This window comes from Procambarus clarkii, chromosome 20 (genome assembly GCF_040958095.1).
Source record: "Procambarus clarkii isolate CNS0578487 chromosome 20, FALCON_Pclarkii_2.0, whole genome shotgun sequence".
Classification (NCBI taxonomy): domain Eukaryota; kingdom Metazoa; phylum Arthropoda; class Malacostraca; order Decapoda; family Cambaridae; genus Procambarus; species Procambarus clarkii.
In genome coordinates this window covers 41,694,899-41,714,898 of record NC_091169.1, presented here as the reverse complement: position 1 = coordinate 41,714,898, position 20,000 = coordinate 41,694,899, and the positions used below count along the sequence as shown (strand labels likewise).

The window sequence follows — 20,000 nt, the reverse complement described above, 5'->3', positions numbered from 1 at the left end:
CACCACCACCACCACCACCACCATCACCATCACCACCACCACCATCACCATCACCACCACCACCACCACCACCATCACCACCACCACCACCACCATCACCATCACCACCACCACCATCATCTCCATCACCACCACCACCACCACCACCATCACCATCACCACCACCACCACCACCACCACCACCACCATCACCACCACCACCACCACCACCACCACCACCACCACCACCACCATCACCACCACCATCACCACCACCACCACCACCACCATCACCACCACCACCACCACCACCACCACCACCATCACCACCACCACCACCATCACCACCACCATCACCACCACCATCACCACCACCACCACCACCACCATCACCACCACCACCACCACCACCACCACCACCACCACCACCACCATCACCACCACCACCACCACCACCATCACCACCACCATCACCACCACCATCACCACCACCACCACCACCACCATCACCACCACCACCACCACCACCACCACCACCACCATCACCACCACCACCACCACCACCACCACCACCACCACCACCACCACCATCACCACCACCACCACCACCACCACCACCACCACCACCACCTTGAAGCTCGGGTGTCCAGAGATAACTCTCCTTCCTGGAGAGTATTTCATTGTTGGGAAATATTGGTCTTGTGTTGCATCATTCTGTTGTGTTCCTTCATTCTTGTTATTGTGTTGATTTAGTTGTCTGTGTTAATTCATTCTCTCGTGTTTCTTCATTCTCTTTTATTGCAGCATTAATTTTAATTTTCTTGTGTTGGTTCATTCTCTGAAGTTGCTTCTCTATCCAACCCGTCCTCGATTTGAGTCCATTCCATCCAGCGGTCGACCCCACACACGCATTCATAAATTTTTACATGCTGTTCATTCAAAACGTGAATTTTCTCAATTATAAATTAATATTATAATATATTAGCATATTGTGCATATATAGGCATAGGTTAGGTTAGGTTAGGTGTTTAGGTTCTGTTGGCGATTATTTGTATTTGTAGTACGTGGGTGAAGCATTTACAGCGTTGTGGTTCGAACAAAATTCGTCAGTTAAGCACTTGTTCCGGAAGTGTTCGAACGAAATTGGTTGCGAGTCGTGTGTAAACTGTTTTTCATTCATAAACAGGGGGTATGGTAGGTGCATGGACAACCCGTTCTCACACTAGGCTGGTTAAAGCAGCGGCCGTCCTCCCCCAGACGCAGTCATCAATGTTAACATACTGTGTATTAAAAATTGGTTTGTTCTCATATATAAATTAATATTCTTATACATTTAAAATATATTCTTGTATGTATAGTTTGGCGTAGGTTAGGTTAGGTGTTTAGGTTCTGTTGGTAATTATTTTTATTTATAAGTTCGTGGGTGAAGCATTTATAGAATTGGGGTTCGAACAGAGGACGTGAGCGAAGCCCTTGTTCCGGAAGCAGCCCGTCCTCCAAACAAAGATCCAAAAGTGATTCCATGCACCTGCCAAACCCCCTGTTTATGAATGAAAAGCAGTTTACACGCGACTCACAACTGCTGACGTTCGAACATATCCGGAACAAGTGCTTCACTGACGAATTTTGTTCGAATCGCAACGCTATAAATGCTTCACCCTCGTACTACAAATACAAATAATCGCCAACAGAACCTAAACACCTAACCTAACCTATCTTATGCCTATATATACACAATATACTAATATATTATAATATTAATTTATACTTGCGAAAATTCCCGTTTTGAATGAACAGCATGTTAAAATTTATGAATGCGTCTGTGGGGTTGACCGCTGAATGTAATGGACTTGAGTCGAGGACGGGTTGCCGGAAGTGTTCAGACGTCATCAGTTGTGAGTCGTGTGTAAACCGCTTTTCATTCATAAACATGGGGTTTGGCGGCTGGATTAACGAGCTTGGATCTTTGTATGCGAGAACGGGTTGGCATGGAATCGCTTTTGGGTCCTTGTTTGGAGGACGGGCTGGTTGCTCCATTCGTTTGTTGCTTCAGTCCCTCGTGTTGCTTCATTCTATTGTTTTTCTTCGTTATCTTATGTTGCCTCATTCACTTTTGTTGCTTCATTCAACTGTGTTGCTTCATTAATTTGTGTTGCTTCAGTCTCTTGTTTCTTCGTTCTTTTGTATTTCTTCTTTCCTTTAATTTGCATCATTCCCTTGTGCTCCTTAATTCTCTTGGGCTGTTTTATTCGTGTTTCTTCACTATCTTGGGTTGCTTCATTTTGTTGTATTTCTTCACTCTGTTTAATTGGTTCATTCTGTTTTATTGCTTCATTCTCTTGTGTTGTTTCATTCTTTATGTTGCTTCAGTCTTTGACGTGACTTCATCCTGTAGTGTTGCTTTATTATCTTGTGTTGCTTCATTCATTTTCCAGCCCGTCCGCCAAACAATGACCCGAAAGTGATTCCCCGCACCCGCCAAACCCCAGCTGTTTATGAATGAAAAATGGTTTACACACGACTCACAACTGATTTCGTTCGAACACTTCCGGAACAAGTGCTTTACTGACGATGTTGTTGTTGTTATAGATTCAGCTACTCGGAACAAGTTGCAAGTAGCACGGGCTATGGTGAGCCCGAAACTTACCTGGCACAGGAGCGGGGCAAGTAGCACGAGGTATGTTGAGCCCGTAGTGGACTTACCTGACACAGGAGCGGTGCTCTGTGTTTTCACTGACGAATTTCATTCGAACTACAACGCTGTAAATGCTTCACCCACGTACTACAAATACAAATAATCGCCAACAGAACCTAAATACCTAACTTCACCTATGCCAATATATGCACAATATGCTAATATATTATAATATTAATTTATATTTGAGAAAATTCCTGTTTTCAATGAACAGCATGTAAAAATTTATGAATGCGTCTGTGGGGTCGACCGCTGGATGTAATGGACTTGAGTCGAGGACGGGTTGCACTATTGCTGCTGCATTCTTTTGCGTTGCTTCATTCTCTAGTGTTACTTCATTCTCTTGTGTTGTTTCATTCTCTTGTGATGCTGCATGCTTTTGTCTTGCTCCAATCTCTTGTGTTGCTTCATCCACTTGTTACTACAGCTCATGCTCTGTATATTTCCTTAAATAAAACACCTCGTGCATAAGTACACCAATAATGTTAACACAAACATTACTTATGGTAAAGACGCACTTTTTACCCTACACGGGGCTGTCGGCCAGCAAAAATAATATTTCGGTAACATTAATAATTACTACGATACACAGCAACCATACAGAAAATAGTCATTGATGAATAATCTGATACAATGCTCGGCTGTAACCTTGACCCGCAGTGAAGGAACGCCTATCTCCGGCATTTATAGTTAACTGTCGTTATCAATGAGGCGTAATTTAAATACACGGTCAAGAAATGCAGGGCAGCCAACCTAACCACATGTGCCGATAGTGGGGTATCAATGGGGAATGATGGAGGAGGCGGAGGAAGAGGTGGTGTTAGTGTTGTGGTGTGGTAGTTCTCCCGTGCGGCGCTAGTTGGCGCTGCGAGTCACAACACCGGTGGAACCCGGGGCCACGAGAGCTCTCCAGGTCAGTGTGGATTGCCACTTCGTCTGGGACGGGTCTGTGTCGGTGGTCAGTTTATCTGTGCGACAGTGCGTGGATAACCCCGTAATAATTTCGTGTTTCCATTCGTTTCATGTGAGTGATTTTATTTGACACTACAAGATGAAGGGAGGACCCTCTTGTGGATACCTTGGGATGCTGTTAATGGGTTTTATGGCTACTGTACAAGGTGAGGAGATGAATTAAGAAGTTGTTGACATATTGCTTAGCCTTCTCGTTAAGATTGACGTGAGTAAATAAATTAGCTGTTTAGGGGAGTTGTGCTCCTAAATTGCTTTCTTAACAAGGCTTTAACAATTACATTTAAAAAGTTGAAAATACGTCGTTGTTGTATTTGGTAGTGTTTGTGTGTTTGTATATACATAAATTTATGTCCGCGTGTATGCTTGTTTGCGTTTGTGCGTGTGTTGTGTGTGTATATGTTTGGGTCTTTTCTTTCCAAATGCGCGCGCATGTGTGTGTGTGTGTGTAAATGTGTGTGCGTTCGTGTGTGCTTTTGTGTATGTGAGGAAATAGTACACCAATTTTGCGGTCATAACTGACCCCGATACGAAGCACTTCCGGTAATCATCATCATATGATGATCTTATGATGTTGGTCAGCATGTTATCGAAGCATCAATATCCTGGTGATTATCACGTTGATGTTCCTTATGTTGAGGTCCCTCTCACGTTGATGTTCCCTATGTTGAGGTCCCTCTCACGTTAATGTTCCTTATGTTGAGGTCCCACTCACGTTGATGTTCCCTATGTTGAGGTCCCTCTCACGTTGATGTTCCATATATTGAGGTTCCTCTCACGTTGATGTTCCTTATGTTGAGGTCCCTCTCACGTTGATGTTCCTTATGTTGAGGTCCCGCTCACGTTGATGTTCCCTATGTTGAGGTCCCTCTCACGTTGATGTTCCTTATGTTGAGGTTCCTCTCACGTTGATGTTCCTTATGTTGAGGTTCCTCTCACGTTGATGTTCCTTATGTTGAGGTCCCTCTCACGTTGATGTTCCTTATGTTGAGGTTCCTCTCACGTTGATGTTCCTTATGTTGAGGTCCCTCTCACGTTGATGTTCCTTATGTTGAGGTTCCTCTCACGTTGATGTTCCTTATGTTGAGGTCCCTCTCACGTTGATGTTCCTTATGTTGAGGTCCCTCTCACGTTGATGTTCCCTATGTTGAGGTCCCTCTCACGTTGATGTTCCTTATGTTGAGGTTCCTCTCACGTTGATGTTCCTTATGTTGAGGTTCCTCTCACGTTGATGTTCCTTATGTTGAGGTCCCTCTCACGTTGATGTTCCTTATGTTGAGGTTCCTCTCACGTTGATGTTCCTTATGTTGAGGTCCCTCTCACGTTGATGTTCCTTATGTTGAGGTCCCTCTCACGTTGATGTTCCTTATGTTGAGGTTCCTCGCACGTTGATGTGGGGACCACGCTATTCCCTAGATGTTGAATGTCTGCTTCCTTATACCCCAGATGTTGAATGCATGCTTCCTTATACCCCTGATGTTGAATGCATGCTTCCTTATACCCCTGATGTTGAATGCATGCTTCCTTATACCCCTGATGTTGAATGCATGCTTCCTTATACCCCTGATGTTGAATGCATGCTTCCTTATACCCCTGATGTTGAATGCATGCTTCCTTATACCCCTGATGTTGAATGCATGCTTCCTTATACCCCTGATGTTGAATGCCTGCCTCCTTATACCCCTGATGTTGGGGCATTAAGATCCTCATTTGCTGGACCTTTTATACCATATCATGTGATGACTCTTGATGGAGAGTGAACACATGACACAGTGGTGAACGTAGTCGGATTGCAAGCGATTGCTCCTGGATTCGATTCCCAGGCAGAACAAGACGTGTGCTTAGATTTCCATATACCTGATGCCTCTACTCACCTAGCGGTAATTAGACCTAAGTTCCTGGAGTTAGTAGACTGAAGTGGGTCGCTTCTTCGGAAATGTCAGTGGTTGGTTGTAAGATCTGTCTAAGCCTTTAGGATATCTGCTGCTGAGACAGAGAAACATGAAGCCATATGTCTTATTACCTCTAATGCACTTGCTTTTATCTTATTTCCTTATACTTCTTATACTGCATACACTGTATAGTGAATATTGTCATTGTACATTGTTCGTGAACCAGATATTTCATACTGTGGTCCTGGGTTCGATCCCAGGCGCCGGCGAGAAACAATGGGCAGAGTTTCTTTCACCCTATGCCCCTGTTACCTAGCAGTAAAATAGGTACCTGGGTGTTAGTCAGCTGTCACGGGCTGCTTCCTGGGGGTGGAGGCCTGGTCGAGAACCGGTCCGCGGGGACACTAAAAAGCCCCGAAATCATCTCAAGATAACCTCAAGATAACCTCAAGATAACCTCAAGATACTAAAGATGTTCTTTATTCAGATATGTTTGTGCATTTAACAATAAGAGTTTACATATAATTACAATATATTATGTGGCTGAGAAAATTATGATAATGGCATAACTTGTCAGTATTATGTTCATTTTGGGATACCTATTTCTCGATTTCGTTATTGACTTCGTTTTCTGAAAAAATAAATAGTAATTCTGTTAATTTAAAGTTCGTTTATAGTGGAAGCATTGGTTTATGTTGCAGAATATTGGGTTTAAGTTAGCAATGTCTTCTGCAGTTTCTGCAACACTTATAACGCATTCAGCGTGGAAGGTGTGCGTTAATGCGTAGAGGATGAGATGTGGGTATATTGTATTATGGGAAAATGTATTGTTGCGTATTGTCTTGCGTGCTTGCTACGAGGACCATGGGAACCCCTCCCACACACTCTCCCTTCCTCTCTCACACACACACTCCCTTCCCCTCCCACACACACTCCCTTCCCCTCCCACACACTCTCTCTTCCCCTCCCACACACACTCCCTTCCCCTCCCACACACTCTCTCTTCCCCTCCCACACACACTCCCTTCCCCTCCCACACACTCTCCCTTCCCCTCCCACACACACTCCCTTCCCCTCCCACACACTCTCTCTTCCCCTCCCACACACACTCCCTCTTCCCCTCCCACACACTCGCCCTTCCTCTCTCACACACTCTCCCTTCCCCTCCCACACACTCTCCCTTCCTCTCTCACACACACTCTCCCTTCCCCTCCCACACACACTCTCCTTTCCTCTCTCACACACACTCTCCCTTCCCCTCCCACACACTCTCCCTTCCCCTCCCACACACTCTCCCTCTCTCACACACTCTCCCTTCCCCTCCCACACACTCTCTCTTCCCCTCCCACACACACTCTCCCTTCCCCTCCCACACACACTCTCCCTTCCCCTCCCACACACACTCTCCCTTCCCCTCCCACACACACTCTCCCTTCCTCTCTCACACACACTCTCCCTTCCCCTCCCACACACTCTCCCTTCCCCTCCCACACACACTCTCCCTCCCTCTCCCACACACACTCCCTCCCCCTCTCATACACTCTCCCTTCCCCTCCCACACCGCCCCTTTCCATTGCCCTGGTGAGGTGGCACTTGGCTGTCTTGCTTGTCTTCCAAGGGAAAGAGGATGTCTGGAGGGTGCCAGCTTGTATTACCTGAGTGCCGTTGGCATCGGTGCCCTGCCTGGCGCTCACCCATCAGGCCTGTGTGTCTGAGTGGCTGTGACTCGTCCGATCTGATCCAGCCACGTGGATGATTGACGGGATAGACCCACCTCGTGGATGATTGACGGGATAGACCCACCTCGTGGATGATTGGCGGGATAGACCCACCTCGTGGATGATTGGCGGGATATTCCCACCTCGTGGATGATTGGCGGGATAGACCCACCTCGTGGATGATTGGCGGGATAGAGCCCCGCATGGTTCCAGAAGGTTTCTCGGGAAGAGAGTGCCAGATGTTTACGTCTTAACACTGGCTCCTTGTCTTCACCAACGTCGAGTCTCCACTTCCCAAGGGTTCGTTGGTGAGGGCAGGGACTGAGATGTGTTTGTGGGGGGAGAGGAGGGGGGGGATTAGGGTGCGTTTGAGGGGAATAGGGATGAGGGTGTGTGTGTGGGGGGGGAGGTACAGAGACTGGTTTGGTAGACAGGACGGAGGACATTTTCCCCAGGGTAGACAGCAGCATCCTGCTGGATGCCTGGCGCTGCCTTTCATCCCACACCCCTACCCTCCACCTATCCTCCCCTCCCCTACCCTCCTGCTTGCCTGCCACATTTGTGGCGCCCACAAGAATGAGGGGAAATGATGAACCAGTCAGACTTAATCTGACATTTCCCCTGAACGAGTCAGACATTAGGGAATTGAAATCCCTCCTCCCCCCCATAGGAATGAGTGACTCCAGTGTACTAACAATTGAGTATCTGGTGGAAATAGGAAAATCTACCCAAGAAAAGGACCGTAAAGCATGGTATACCGAAGGAAAACTATCATCAGATAAGAAAATTTATAATAGGTTTACCACAGAGCTCGGAGGAAAGTGTGTACAAGGCATGATGGACTACATCACCCAGAAGTGTCAGGAGGCAAAAAATAGGCTTATCCCGGCGGCCCAGAAAGAAAAAACGAAAAGCAAAAGGGGGAATCTGTGGTTCAGTCAGGCATCTGAGGAAGCAAGGCAGCTATGCACAAGATCACGGAGAAACAAAAAATAACAGGACACCAGAGAGTAGAGAGATACTAGAGGGCCAGAAATGGGTACCTTTGATATATAAAATGATATAGCAAACAAAGCCAAGACCGAACCAAAGCTACTCCACAGTCACATCAGAAGGAAAACAGCAGTGAAAGAACAGGAAGTGAAACTTAGAACAAGCGAGGACAGGTATACAGAGAATGACAAAGAGGTGTGTGAAGAACTCAACAAGAGGTTCCAAGAGGTCTTCACAACAGAACAAGGTGAGGTCACTGTGCTAGGAGAAAGGGAAGTAAACCAGGCGGCCTTGGAAGAGTTCGAAATTACGAGAGAGGAGGTCAAGAGACACCTGCTGGACCTGGATTTTAGAAAGGCTGTTGGTCCAAACGGGATCTCGCCATGGGTACTGAAAGAGTGTGCAGAGGCACTTTGCTTGCCACTCTCCATAGTGTATAGTAGGTCACTGGAGACGGGAGACCTACCAGAAATATGGAACACGGCGAATGTGGTCCCAATATACAAAAAGGGCGACAGGCAAGAGGCACTGAACTACAGGCCAGTGTCCTTGACTTGTATACCATGCAAGGTGATGGAGAAGATCGTGAGAAAAAACCTAGTAACACATCTGGAGAGAAGAGACTTCGTGACAAATCGCCAACATGGGTTCAGGGAGGGTAAATCTTGCCTGACTGACTTAATAGAATTCTACGACCAGGTGACAAAGATTAAGCAAGAAAGAAAGGGCTGGGCGGACTGTATTTACTTGGATTGTCGGAAAGCCTTTGACACAGTACCGCATAAGAGGCTGGTACATAAGCTGGAGAGACAGGCAGGTGTAGCTGGTAAGGTGCTCCAGTAGATAAAGGATCCCACTTCCTAAGCAATAGGAAGCAGAGAGTTACGGTGAGGGGTAAGACCTCCGATTGGCGTGAAGTCACCAGTGGAGTCCCACAGGGCTTTGTACTCGGTCCTATCTTGTTTCTAATATATGTAAATGATCTCCCGTAGGGTATTGATTCATTTCTCTCAATGTTTGCGGACGATGCCAAAATTATGAGAAGGATTAAGGCAGAAGAGGACTGTTTGAGGCTTCAAGAAGACCTAGACAAACTGAAGGAATGGTCGAACAAATGGTTGTTAGAGTTTAACCCAACCAAATGTAATGTAATGAAGATAGGTGTAGGGAGCAGGAGGTCAGATACAAGGTATCATCTGGGAGAGGAAAATTCTTCAGGAGTCAGAGAAAGAAAAAGACTTGGGAGTTGATATCACGCCAGACCTGTCTCCTGCAGCCCGTATCAAGAGGATAACATCAGCGGCATATGCCAGGCTGGCCAACATACGAACGGCATTCAGAAACTTGTGTAAAGAATCATTCAGAACTTTGTATACCACATATGTCAGGCCAATCCTGGAGTATGCAGCCCCAGCATGGAGTCCATATCTAGTCAAGGATAAGACTAAACTGGAAAAGGTTCAAAGGTTTGCCACCAGACTAGTACCCGAGCTGAGAGGTATGAGCTACGAGAGACTACGGGAATTAAACCTCACTTCGCTGGAAGACAGAAGAGTTAGGGGGGAACATGATCACCACATTCAAAATTCTGAAGGGAATTGATAGGGTAGATAAAGACAGGCTATTTAACACAAGGGGCGCACGCACTAAGGGACACAGGTGTATACTGAGCACCCAAATGAGCCACAGAGATATTAGAAATAACTTTTTTAGTGTCAGAGTGGTTGACAAATGGAATGCATTAGGAAGTGTTGTGGTGGAGGCTGACTCCATATACAGTTTTAAATGTAGATATGATAGAGCCCAATAGGCTCAGGAATCTGTACACCTGTTGATTGACGGTTGAGAGGCGGGACCAAAGAGCCAAAGTTCAACCCCCGCAAACACAACTAGGTGAGTACAACTAGGTGAGTACACACACACACATCTGGTGTGTGTGTCCCCTGAAGCTGATATCAAGAGGATAACATCAGCGGCATATGCCAGGTTAGCTAACATAAGAACTGCCTTTAGAAACTTGTATAAGGAATCTTTCAGAACATTATATACCACATATGTCAGACCAGTCCTGGAGTATGCGGCTCCAGCATGGAGTCCATATCTAGTCAAGCATAAGACTGAACTGGAAAAGGTTCAAAGGTTTGCCACCAGACTAGTACCCGAGCTGAGAGGTATGAGCTACGAGGAGAAACTACGGGAATTAAACCTCACGTCGCTGGAAGACAAGAGGTAGGGGGGACATGATCACCACATTCAAGATTCTCAGAGGAATTGACAGGGTAGATAAAGACGGGCTATTTAACACAACGGGCACACGCACTAGGGAACACAGTGGAAATTGAGTGCCCAAATGAGTCACAGAGATATTAGAAAGAATTTTTTTTAGTGTCAGAGTAGTTGACAAATGGAATGCATTAGGCAGTGATGTGGTGGAGGCTGACTCCATACACAGTTTCAAATGTAGATATGATAGAGCCCAATAGGCTCAGGAACCTGTACACCAGTTGATTGACGGTTGAGAGGCGGGACCAAAGAGCCAGACCTCAACCCACGCAAGCACAATTAGGTTATTAGGTGAATACACACACACACACACACACACACACACACACACACACACACACACACACACAGGCTGGAGTGAAAGGGAAGGTACTCCGTTGGATACAGGAATACCTAAGTAACAGGAGACAACGAGTCAGTGTGAGGGGTGAGGTCTCAGATTGGCGAGACGTTACGAGTGGAGTACCGCAGGGGTCAGTCCTTGGACCTATACTGTTTCTGATATATGTAAATGATCTTCCAGAGGGTATAGAATCGTTTCTCTCAATGTTTGCCGATGATGCAAAAATTATGAGGAGGATTGAAACTGAGGACGATAGTAGGAGGCTACAAGATGACCTAGACAGACTGAGTGAATGGTCCAACAAATGGCTGTTGAAGTTCAACCTGAGTAAATGCAAAGTAATGAAACTAGGTGGTGGAAATAGGAGGCCAAACACAGGATACAGAATAGGAGATGAAGTACTTAATGAAACGAACAGAGAGAAAGATCTAGGAGTTGATATCACACCAAACCTGTCTCCTGAAGCCCACATAAAAAGAATAACGTCTGCGGCATATGCGAGGCTGGCTAACATCAGAACAGCGTTCAGGAACCTGTGTAAGGAATCATTCAGAATCTTGTACACCACATATGTAAGACCAATCCTGGAGTATGCGGCCCCAGCATGGAGCCCGTACCTTGTCAAGCACAAGACGAAGCTGGAAAAAGTCCAAAGGTATGCCACTAGACTAGTCCCAGAACTAAGAGGCATGAGTTACGAGGAAAGGCTGCGGGAAATGCACCTTACGACACTGGAAGACAGAAGAGTAAGGGGAGACATGATCACAACCTACAAAATCCTCAGAGGAATCGACCGGGTAAACAAGGATAAACTATTCAACACTGGTGGGACGCGAACAAGGGGACACAGGTGGAAACTGAGTACTCACATGAGCCACAGAGACGTTAGAAGGAACTTTTTCAGTGTCAGAGTAGTTAACGGATGGAATGCATTAGGCAGTGATGTGGTGGAGGCTGACTCCATACACAGTTTTAAATGTAGATATGATAGAGCCCAGTAGGCTCAGGAATCTGTACACCAGTTGATTGACAGTTGAGAGGCGGGACCAAAGAGCCAAAGCTCAACCCCCGCAAGCACAAATAGGTGAGTACAAATAGGTGAGTACACACACACCTAGTAACACATCTGGAGAGAAGAGACTTCGTGACAACCCATCAACATGGGTTCAGGGAGGGTAAATCTTGCCTTACAGGATTGATAGAATTCTACGATCAGGTGACAAAGATTAAACAAGAAAGAGAAGAGTGGGCGGACTGCATTTTTTTTGGACTGTCGGAAAGCCTTTGACACAGTACCCCATAAAAGGTTGATGCATAAGCTGGAGAAACAGGCAGGAGTAACTGGTAGGGCGCTCCAGTGAATAAGGGAGTACCTAAACAATAGGAAGCAGAGAGTTACAGTAAGGGGTGAGACCTCAGACTAGCGCGAAGTTACCAGTGGAGTCCCACAGGGCTCTGTACTTGGACCTATCCTGTTGCTGATATACGTAAATGATCTCCCAGAGGGTATAGACTCATTCCTCTCAATGTTTGCTGACGACGCCAAAATTATGAGACGGATTAAGACAGAGGAGGACAGCTTGAGGCTTCAAGAAGACCTGGACAAGCTGCAGGAATCGTCGAACAAATGGCTGTTAGAGTTTAATCCAAGCAAATGTAATGTAATGAAGATAGGGGTAGGAAGCAGGAGACCAGATACAAGGTATCACTTGGGAGATGAAATACTTCAAGAGTCCGAGAGAGAGAAAGACCTGGGGGTTGATATCACGCCAGACCTGTCCCCTGAAGCTCATATCAAGAGGATAACAGCAGCAGCATATGCCAGGTTGGCTAACATAAGAACGGCCTTTAGAAACTTGTGTAAGGAATCTTTCAGAACATTATATGCCACATATGTCAGACCAATCCTGGAGTATGCGGCACCAGTATGGAGTCCATATCTAGTCAAGCATGAGACTAAAATGGAAAAGGTTCAAAGGTTTGCCACCAGACTAGTACCCGAGCTGAGAGGTATGAGCTACGAGGAGAGACTACGGGAATTAAACCTCACTTCGTTGGAAGACAGAAGAGTTAGGGGGGACATGATCACCACATTCAAGATCCTCAAGGGAATCGACAGGGTTGATAAAGACAGGCTGTTTAACACAAGGGGCACACGCACTAGGGGACACAGGTGGAAACTGAGTGCCCAAATGAGCCACAGAGATATTAGAAAGAACTTTTTTAGTGCCAGAGTGGTTGACAAATGGAATGCATTAGGAAGTGATGTGGTGGAGGCTGACTCCATACACAGTTTCAAGTGTAGATATGATAGAACCCAATAGGCTCAGGAACCTGTACACCTGTTGATTTACAGTTGGGAGGCGGGACCAAAGAGCCAGAGCTCAACCCCCGCAAGCACAACTAGGTAACTAGGTGAGTACACACACACACCGAGGCACGGGCCGCACCTAAACCTTGCATGTCACCACGGTAGCTACGCAAGAAGCCAAGGGGCTGGCTGGGCTTAGTCACTGTCAGCCGACAGACGCGGCCAAATTGTGCTCAGGTGTGCTCAGGTGTGCTCAGGTAATGGCGATAATCATGTTAATTACACCAGAGCGGGCAGTAGTGACACACCTCGTGTCCCTCTACACTGACATCACTCGTGTCCCTCTACACTGACATCACTCGTGTCCCTCTACACTGACATCACTCGTGTCCCTCTACACTGACATCACTCGTGTCCCTCTACACTGACATCACTCGTGTCCCTCTACACTGATATCACTCGTGTCCCTCTACACTGACATCACTCGTGGCCCTCTACACTGACATCACTCGTGTCCCTCTACACTGACATCACTCGTGTTCCTCTACACTGACATCACTCGTGGTCCTCTACACTGACATCACTCAACATAAATACCACTATTGTAAACATCTGCATATGGGTCTGATTTACAGTTTACCTGAATTTACCTGAGCGCCCTTATATTTTTAGTGGTCCGCAACGGGGACAAGAAGGTGACCGTTTAACAGGAACAAGTTCAACGAGCTTGTTAAAGGTCTGTTTATTTTTAAAACTGAAGTTTGTTATTGTTGTTAAAGATTCGCTACCTGGAACAAAAAAGTCTAAGTAGCACGGGCTATGGTGAGCCCGTAGTCGAAACTGATGTAATGTCTTGGGATGTACGGCTTCGCTGCCCACCATTTAGGCACGTTATCTTGAGATGATTTCGGGGCTTAGTGTCCCCGCGGCCCGGTCCTCGACCAGGCCTCCACCCCCAGGAAGCAGCCCGTACCAGCTGTCTAACTCCTAGGTACCTATTTACTGCTAGGTATCAGGGGCATCAGAGTGAAAGAAACATTTTGCCCATTTGTCTCCGCCTCCACCGGGGATCGAACCCGGAACCTCAGGACTACGAATCTGAAGCGCAGTCCACCCAGCTGTCAAGCGCCTATCAAGTCAGTAGAGCGACGGCTTTGATTCGTCCAGGGTCGGGGTTCGATTCCCTTACCGTTCCTCATATCCTTGTATGGTTATACCGGCTTACCACTTTCTCCTCATAATTGCCTTTAGCCCCCATCCCCTATTCGGCTTCAGTGGGTAGGCCTACCTACAGTAGACAATGGTGTGGGTTTATGAGTGAGTGAGTGAATGAATGAGTGAATGAATGAGTGAATGAATGAATGGGTGAATGAATGAGTGAATGAATGAGTGAAAATGAGTGAATGAATGAGTAAAAATGATATCTTGCTTTATCTTTGAGTGTTGGTGATCTTGAAGGTGTTATCCCTTGTATGTGTTATGTCTGACCTTGTAAAGAAGTGGCTGGATTGATATCTTCCATCTTATTCAGTATTTTAAAGGTCTCAATGACATCAGTCTTCTCATGTTTAGTGAGACTAGCACTCACTAAATCTAACTCACTCACTAAATCTAACTCACTCACTCACTAAATCTAACTCACTCACTAAATCTAACTCACTCACTCACTAAATCTAACTCACTAAATCTAACTCACTCACTCACTAATGTAATCTAACGCCACGTGTTCTTAGAGTATTGGCCCTCAACCCCTTCATGGTACGAGAGTTCACTTCGTTCTGGGATCATTTTTGTAGCACTGTGTTGAACTTTCTTCAAAGCAGATGTGTGTTTTTAAAGCTGAGGTGTGCGTGCTTGGGAACCGGTCGGCCGAGCGGACAGCACACTGGGCTTGTGATCCTGTGGTCCCGGGTTTGATCCCGGGCGCCGGCGAGAAACAATGGGCAGAGTTTTTTTTCACCCTATGCCCCTGTTACCTAGCAGTAAAATAGGTACCTGAGTGTTAGTCAGCTGTCACGGGCTACTTCGTGGGGGTGGAGGCCTGGTCGAGGACCGGGCCGCGGGGACACTAAAGCCCCGAAATCATCTCAAGATAACCGCAAGATAACCGTAGTGCAGATGGGCCGCATCAGAGGCGTGTACAGTTGCTAAGCTTTAGGTGATTCTCTTGCAATTTCTGGTGTTGGGATCCTGTTTAAGATGTCATTTAATCCTCTTTGCCAGGGACAGGTTCACCTTATGCCAATTAGGGACATTTTCCCAGGATGCAACCCACAACAGCTGCCTAACTCCCGGGTACCTATTTAACTGCTAAGGTGAACAGCGGCATTAGGTCAAAAGATACGTGCCAAACTGTCTCTGCCTATGGATTGAACCTGGGTCCCCCGATTGAGTCGAGGACGTAGAACAATGTGCCACGGATATTTAAAGGGGCGGGGGGGGGGGGGGGGGGGGCGGGGGAGGGGGGGCTGTTAAACATTGTCCATTTATTAATGTTAACTTACAACAGGACTTTTTGCTGTTGTGTTTCGGGCTGTTTGGGACATCCAAGATTATTGGGGGACACGTTTAGTGTTTTCCGGAGTTAATAAACTTTGTTTATTATAATAAAATTATGTTCTTTGTTTATTATAATAAGATAATGTTCTGTGTTTATTATCTTTTGTTGATGCTTAGGTCTCCTGCCTCTCATAAATTAACATTTGTGTGAGCATGATGCTGGATTTTGCTTCCTTCTATAACGGAGATTGACTTCCGCCTGTTCGGATATGGTAACCGAACACCACTCGTGTATTCTTGGTAATGCTTTTCTTCATTCGTGCGTACACCTGGAGTGTACCTGGAGTGGGGGTTCTGGGAGGTCTTCTACTGGCCGAGGCCGGCCTGGGGCCAGGCTAGACTTGTGATAACTTGGTCCAACAGGCTGTTGCTTAAAGCGACCCCGCAGGCCTACATCCACAACAACCCGATTGGTCCGGCACTTCTTGCAGGACCAATTATTAATTATTTAATTGAAAAGTCTTAATTATTTCTTGAAAATGTGTCTTGGCCAAAACGGTTGTATACTTTGAGATTCATATGTTTTTCTGTATGACTCCTCAGGGTGGTAGACTTCTAGCATGGTACCTTCTTGGGCTGGACGGTAGAGCGATGGAATGGCTGGCCACCATTCCTTCCCGCCGTCCCATACCAAATCCTTATCCTGACCACTTCCAACTGCTGTATAGTCGTAATGGCTAGGTGCTTTGCCCTGATAATTCCCTGCCCAGCTCTAAGGAGCCTCCGGGGATGTCTTAGAAGTATTAATACTTCATACTTTGACTACTTTCACCTTTTGTTGAATGTTCAATAAAATGAAACTGTAAATCGTTGAGATTTTTCGTCGTTGTATCCCCTATTGTGTTTATGTTGACGCCACGTGCTGGGCGCCACGTGCTGGCTAGGGTGAGTGCTGGGCGCCACGTGCTGGCTAGGGTGAGTGCTGGGCGCCACGTGCTGGCTAGGGTGAGTGCTGGGCGCCACGTGCTGGCTAGGGTGAGTGCTGGGCGCCACGTGTTGGCTAGGGTGAGTGCTGGGCGCCACGTGCTGGCTAGGGTGAGTGCTGGGCGCCACGTGCTGGCTAGGGTGAGTGCTGGGCGCCACGTGCTGGCTAGGGTGAGTGCTGGGCGCCACGTGCTGGCTAGGGTGAGTGCTGGGCGCCACGTGCTGGCTAGGGTGAGTGCTGGGCGCCACGTGCTGGCTAGGGTGAGTGCTGGGCGCCACGTGCTGTCGACTACTGGCTGGTGGAGGGGGGGGGAGTCACGTGGGTGCCAAGTGCCAGGAGAGGGCCAATATGTCTTCCAGTTTGTTGACTTGGTGTGAGGCGGGGAGGAGATGAGCAGAGAATATTACGCGTGCAAGAGGAGGGATGTGCTGGAGGGGGGGGGGTAGGGGGGAGGGGGGGGGTGAAGGGGTAAATACGGGAGAGGGGGAGGTGCTAGAAGTGGGTGATATAGAATAGGGGGGAAGGGAGAGGTGCTAGAAGGGAGAGGTGGATGTTCAGGAAAAGGGTGTGAGATTTGGGAGAGTGTTGAGGTGCAGGAGGGAGGGGGGGGGGATGTGCAACAAAGAGGTGCACTGGGGGGGGGGGGAGTCGCATCGTATGGCTCAGGTGTAAGTTGGTCACACCTGTAATCAGGTTTGTGCTTCGTTCTAAAGTTTACAGCCAGAGTATATTTCTCCATGGGGCTCATTGCTCCTGTCAGGTCTACCTGGTCAGGCCTACCTGGTCAGGCCTACCTGGTCAGGCCTACCTGGTCAGGTCTACTTTTTTTATTAACCTCACGTGAGCTGTGATCAACCCACCCTCGACCACCTCCTTGTCCTCGTGTACCAGCTCCTTGTCCTCGTGTACCAGCTCCTTGTCCTCGTGTACCAGCTCCTTGTCTTCGTGTACCACCTCCTTGTCCTCGTGTACCAGCTCCTTGTCCTCGTGTATCAGCTCCTTGTCCTTGTGTACCAGTTCCTTGTCCTCGTGTACCAGCTCCTTGTCCTCGTGTACCTCCTCCTTGTCCTCGTGTACCAGCTCCTTGTCCTTGTGTACCAGTTCCTTGTCCTCGTGTACCAGCTCCTTGTCCTCGTGTACCAGCTTCTTGTCCTCGTGTACCAGCTCCTTGTCCTCGTATACCAGCTCCTTGTCCTCGTGTACCAGCTCCTTGTCCTCGTGTACCAGCTCCTTGTCCTCGTGTACCAGCTCCTTGTCCTCGTGTACCAGCTCCTTGTCCTCGTGTACCAGCTCCTTGTCCTCGTGTACCAGCTCCTTGTCCTCGTGCACCAGCTCCTTGTCCTCGTGCACCAGCTCCTTGTCCTCGTGCACCAGCTCCTTGTCCTCGTGTACCAGCTCCTTGTCCTTGTGTACCAGTTCCTTGTCCTCGTGTACCAGCTCCTTGTCCTCGTGTACCAGCTCCTTGTCCTCGTGCACCAGCTCCTTGTCCTCGTGTACCAGCTCATTGTCCTCGTGTACCAGCTCCTTGTCCTCGTGTACCAGCTCCTTGTCCTCGTGTACCAGCTCCCTGTCCTCGTGTATCAGCTCCTTGTCCTCGTGTACCAGCTTCTTCTGTGGTGACCGAGTGAGGTTGGTCTCAAGTCCTTATGAAGACTGCATCTTTCATCCTAGTTTGATTGATTGCTCTGAGGATTCCAACATTGCTTGAACGCATTTAGGTAAACACTTGATTACAGTAATCACGCTTGCATGCATCGGACTGTGCAACATACTCGAAAATATAGGTCAAGGTCCACCTTAAACTGACACTTAAATAACAATCTTGTTTCTCAAAAATATAGCGTATAAAATTGGTCTCATAATAAAGTGGAGGAGAGATTGTGGCCCCATGATTGTGGGGGATTGTGGAGGGGGTGTTGCGGCCCCCTGGTGATTGGGGGGGGGTTGGCTGTGGGGCCCCTAGATAGGGCGTAGAGGGCCCCTTAGAGCTGTGGGACCGGCAGACCACAGCAAAGTCGCCAACGAACCAATCATCTGATGTGGGATTTCGTGCAGATGTCACTTTGTGTGGATTAATATGACGGATCAGCCAGGCTGTGATCGTCGCTCGCATATCCTGCTCACATTCATCTTTTACAACAGATTTTAATGTTCAATGTTGCTCGCCTCTCTTCTAGTTCAGGTTTGTCACGCTAGTTTGTGGAAGCCTCAAGGCTTGAATCTGGGTTTATAACTTATATTTAATAGCGCTTATAACGAATATTTGATCAAACGAACTGTTGGTCCCACCTGAAGTTCACGGTTTGTATTATTGGTTAGGCCAAATGGTACCGTAAAAGAAAGTTTGAAAAGTAAAGAACCTTACCTAATCTGTCCAAGCATTCTTAGGTCTAATATTAACTTTTTTTTTAATTAATATATATATTAATGTTTGGCTTTTGGATTTTTTGGTGCACTTTGGCAAATTGATAATACAAAGCGTGAAGATTACTTGCGTTCAAAAACGTAAGTAAAAACTCAAAAAAATACAAAATATGTTTTTGGTTACCTAAAAATTATATCGCAGTTAATTATCCTTTAATAAAAAAAGGATAAAATTAATTGACGTCGATTAAGTTAAAGGTGTCGCGTAGATTAGACTAATATCTTAATGCACTTCTGTAATTGCAATCCCGATTTAAGATATGGTACCATTAGGTAATTAATAAGTAAGCTTCCCCACATTATCACGTTTTCTCTCATATTTGCTACGCTATGTATATAATTTTTTTTCAATTTCGCTTAAATTTAAAATATCTTTTAGTTATAAGATCTAATGTATTTAATGTTTATAAATACATAATGTTTATAAATATATAACTCTCAGTCTAGTACTCCTAGACGGTAACGGACGTGAGTCCTAGACGGACTCACAATCTTGTACTCCCAGACAGTAACGACTCTCAGTCTAGTACTCCCAGACTGTAACGACTCTCAGTCTAGTAGTCCTAGACGGTAACGACTCTCAGTCTAGTACTCCCAGACGGTAACGACTCTCAGTCTAGTACTCCCAGACGGTAACGACTCTCAGTCTAGTACTCCCAGACGGTAACGACTCTCAGTCTAGTACTCCCAGACGGTAACGACTCTCACTCTAGTACTCCCAGACAGTAACGACTCTCAGTCTAGTACTCCCAGACGGTAACGACTCTCACTCTAGTACTCCCAGACAGTAACGACTCTCAGTCTAGTACTCCCAGACGGTAACGACTCTCAGTCTAGTACTCCTAGACGGTAACGACTCTCAGTCTAGTACTCCCAGACGGTAACGACTCTCAGTCTAGTACTCCCAGA

The 20,000-nt window shown here is 46.9% G+C and overlaps 1 protein-coding gene across 3 annotated transcripts in view; it reads left to right on the top strand.

Annotated features, from left to right (window-relative positions):
* Positions 1 to 3,576: 3,576 nt before the first annotated feature.
* The window catches only part of LOC123755507 (uncharacterized), a 470,690-nt gene continuing 454,266 nt past the window's right edge, over positions 3,577 to 20,000 (top strand). For all 3 annotated transcript variants that reach the window (XM_069327892.1, XM_069327891.1, XM_069327890.1), the window contains exon 1: positions 3,577 to 3,792. In XM_069327892.1, coding sequence (XP_069183993.1) covers positions 3,726 to 3,792 — 67 coding nt within the window. In that variant the 5' untranslated portion in view covers positions 3,577 to 3,725. The remainder of the gene's footprint in view (positions 3,793 to 20,000) is intronic.